This window comes from Micromys minutus (assembly GCF_963924665.1).
Source record: "Micromys minutus genome assembly, chromosome: 7".
NCBI classification, from domain to species: domain Eukaryota; kingdom Metazoa; phylum Chordata; class Mammalia; order Rodentia; family Muridae; genus Micromys; species Micromys minutus.
In genome coordinates, this window is record NC_137976.1 from 62744954 (window position 1) to 62748852 (window position 3899).

A 3899-nucleotide genomic window follows, 5' to 3' on the forward strand; every position below is an offset into this window, starting at 1 on the left:
CTAATTGTAAACCTGGGACTGGGTTCCAGACAGATAGGCCAAAGGTAGCCAAGGTGACAGCCTTGGTTTGTATTTTTCTGTCAACTTGACACAAGCTGGAGTTTATCTGGAAGAAGGAACTGGGGAAATATCTCCATCAGACTAGCCTGTGGGAGTTTATAGTGCATTTTCGCAGTTAGTGATGGATGTGAGAGGGCCATCTTGGAGCTGGTGGTCCTGGGTGCTCTAAGAAAGCAGGCTGAGCAAGCCATGGGAGAGCAAAGCAGTAAGCAGCACTCCTCCATGGCTTCCGGGTGCTCTAAGAAAGCCAGCTGAGGCTAGAGCAACATGCTGGGAGGCAGACGTGATATGCAAGAGAAACCCCCATCATGAGTCTCCTCAATAAACCCAAGAATGAGATGACCCCAGAGGAGCTGCAGAAGCGGGAGGAGGAGGACTTCAACACAGGTCTCCTCTCAGTGCTCACACAGTCGGGCAAGAACAACATGCAAGTGCTCATCAACTGTTGGAACAACAAGAAGCTCCTGGGCCGGGTGAAGGCCTTTGACAGGCACTGCAACATGGTGCTTGAAAATGTGAAGGAGGTGTGGACTGAGGTCCCCAAGAGCGGCAAGGGCAAGAAGAAATCCAAGCTTGTCAACAAGGACTGTTACATCTCCAAGATGTTCCTGCTGAGAGACTCAATCATTGTGGTGCTGCTGGACCTGCTCATCGCCAGCAAGTAAAGTGGGGCCCTTGGCCCTCTGAGAGCCTGCAGAACCCTGCCAGATGGGCTAGAAATAAAGCCCTGAGTCTTTTGTTTAAAAGAAAGAAAGAAAGAGAGAAAGAAAGGAAGAAAGAAAGAAAGAAAGAAAGAAAGAAAGAAAGAAAGAAAGCAGGCTGAGCAAGCCATGGGAGAGCAAGCCAGTAAGCAGCATTCCTCCATGGCTTCTGCATCAGTTCCTGCATCCAGGTTCCTGCCCTGAGTTCCTGGCCTAACTTCCCTTCTTAATGAACAAAAAGCCAAAAGCTAAATAAATCCTCCCCAACCCCCACAAGTTGCTTTTTGGTTGTGTTTTATCACAATGGAAGAAAACCAAACTAGTACAGATGGCAGTCTGAGAAGCTTGGCTTGTGGACAGGGACAGGCTGTCACATACCCCTGTCCCCAAGGTTTGTGAGGCTTCAATTGCTCCTCCTCCAGGTAAGTCATCTTAAAGAGGCCAGTCTGAAGCAGAGCCATGGGTTGGCAGATGCATCCACAGATCTCCAGGGAAAGAATCCACACGCAGGAAGACAGATGCCAACTTTTTGCCTTGAACATGGACGTTAATACACATGGGAATTCCAAATCTAAGCATGAGGTCTCCAACCTTATTTAAACACTTTATCTGAGCCATGTGTTAAGAAAGAAATGAGATCAGGTTGTGACTCCTGTGCTGGACTCAATGAGGGAAAGTGGAAGCTGTATTTTTTTTGTTTTGTTTTGTTTTTTTGTTTTTTTTAGGGTAGCAGAGGGCCCATTGCAGACACTGCAAGAAGCCTTAGCTGGTGGGCCCCCTGGGAGCAATGATATCTGGGGCCTTTAAAGATCCTCTCAGAGGGCATAACCTGACTTCTTTATTCTGCTCCCTGTCACGGAGATGACTTTAGAACCCACCACCCCTAAGGACTTCAGAGTATGCTTGGAAAAAGCTGGTCCTCTCTGCAGAGGCTGCAGCTGAGTAAGCGGGTAGCCAGGGCCTGTTTGTCAGGACGAAACCCCTGCAAGTGTGAGTCCTAACCTCTGGAGGGTGATGCAGATCTCCAAAGTCTGAACAGTTTGCAGAGGACAGACATGGCAACCACAGGGCGGTTGCTGAGGGAACCCGCAACCATGACATGGGGAAGATGAGCAGGAGCTGAGGACCTTTGACCTGGGGAAGAAAAGGCTTTGGGGGGCAGGAGAGCTGAAGTTACATACCTGAGGGACTGTCATGGCAAGGAACTGTGTTTGCTCCCTGTGACTCAGAAACCAGAACGTTGACTGTGTGGTGTAGGGAGGGGCCCAGGGGCTGGTGGCCTTTCAAAGTTCCCAGTTCTATTATTTTATATAGTTAGTAGATACAAATGGGAAAAAGTTTTTAAAAATATATAAATAAAATCTGAATTTAAAAAAATGTTTAGTGTTCCCTCTTGTCAGACGTGCCCAAAAGGTAGGTCAGGAGGAGCTCAAGGTGGTGAGTTCCTGCCACTGGAAGAAATTACGGTGGAGACAGGAAGCCACCAGACAAATTGGCAGGGGAGAGGAGCCAGCTTGCGAGCTGGGGTTGAGCCTCCAGGCTGCCCTGGGCCCGGAGTCTTGGATTCTCTCCGCCTGCTGTTGTGATTTAATGAGCTGCTAACACCCACACCGGGCTGCCTATTCAAACAGGCCCAGCGGTGAATGAGGAGGGCCCGCGCCCCAGGTGGGCACCGTAATCACCGTCTCCTCCCAGGCTCGGGGATGAGTGGGAAGTTGTGGAAACAGATCCTTTGGCGTGCCTGAAAGTTGATTGGGGTGGAAGGTGTCTCCTCCGACCTCAGGGGGCACCAACCCCTCCTGAGCAGGAAGAAGAGTTTTACTGTCTTCCCCGTGTCTGGGGGCGGGCAGAGCCCTCAGATCCCTCGGTCCCTCTAAGATCCTCTCAGGGGATACTGGGGCCTTGTCAGTGTAGTGAAGGCAGCAAGTGAACTGGTTAATTTCCAGCAGAGGGGTTTGTTTATCTCAGCTCCTCTTGCTTGTCTCCTAATGTGTTAGCATTCCTTCTAGGCTCCGCCCCACACTTACCTGGCAATAGCCAGGTCTTCCTGACTCACTTTCCCTCCCTCCCTCCCTCTCTCCCCCTCCCACCCTCTGTCCCACCTCTCTCCCCCTCCCCCACCCCTCTCTCCTCTCCTCCCCTAAATAAACTCTATTCTATACATTATTGTGTGGCTGGCACCTCAGGGGGAAGGGATGGCTCTGCATGGGCCTGCAGAGGCACTCCCTTCCCCCATACCATACTGCACCTCCACCAAACATATCCCTGACTTTCCTTTTTATAGAACACAACAACATGCTCCATAGGGAACTAGCAGCTTCCAGAGAAAGTGGCTCATTCAGTTGGCAGGCTTCTGGCCAGCTGCTCTGGCCGCAGGTAGGAATTTCAATTCTGAGATAAAGAGTTTAGCATTGGGGAATTGAGAAGGAGGCAGCAGCTGAAGATGTCCACGAGAACATGTGGGCTCATGGATGCCTCAGTGTTCTGAGACTACAGGGCTACCTCAGTGTGTGTGTGTGTGTGTGTGTGTGTGTGTGTGAGAGAGAGAGAGAGAGAGAGAGAGAGAGAGAGAGAGAGAGAGAGAGAGAGAGAGAGAGTTTGGGGTGGGTAGGCTTAGAGAAGAATCCCTGAAAGTCCTATCAGAAGCATAGTATTAGATTACACTTAGTTTTGTTATCCCCCCCCCCCCCCCAGCTGAGAATTTAACCCCGGGCCTTGCGCTTGCTAGGCAAGGGCTCTACCACTGAGCTAAATCCCCAACCCCATTTGTTTTGTTTTAAACTAGGTCTTGACTAAGTAGCTGAGGTTGTCCCTGAACTTGCAACCCTTTGTCTCAGCCCTCCCAATGCAGCGATTGCAAGGGCGCATGGCTGTGGCTGCAAGACAGGGCTGAAAGAGAACGGAGTGGCATTGCAGGTGGAGGGAAAGCTCAGTCAAGAACTGGCAGTGAGCAGGTACATGGTAGGGCTGTCTGCTAGTGCTCAACACCTAGTCTGCAGATCACAGTACCTGGAGTGGAGAGAACGGAGCTTAATCATCACTCAGGATACCAGTGCCTGCTGCCCCCTTGGATGCTGAATAGATCCCTCTGAGTAATGGGGAACTGAAGAGTGACATGGGTTGGCTTGTAAAGTCCTT

The 3899-nt window shown here is 50.7% G+C and overlaps 1 protein-coding gene across 1 annotated transcript; it reads left to right on the plus strand.

Annotated features, from left to right (window-relative positions):
• Positions 1-368: 368 nt before the first annotated feature.
• Positions 369-725, plus strand: LOC308422750 (small nuclear ribonucleoprotein Sm D2-like; the record flags this gene model as incomplete). Its single annotated transcript, XM_080919416.1, has 1 exon — positions 369-725. The coding sequence occupies one exon, from the start codon at positions 369-371 to the stop codon at positions 723-725; it is 357 nt and encodes a 118-aa protein (XP_080775542.1).
• Between the last annotated feature and the right edge of the window lie 3174 nt (positions 726-3899).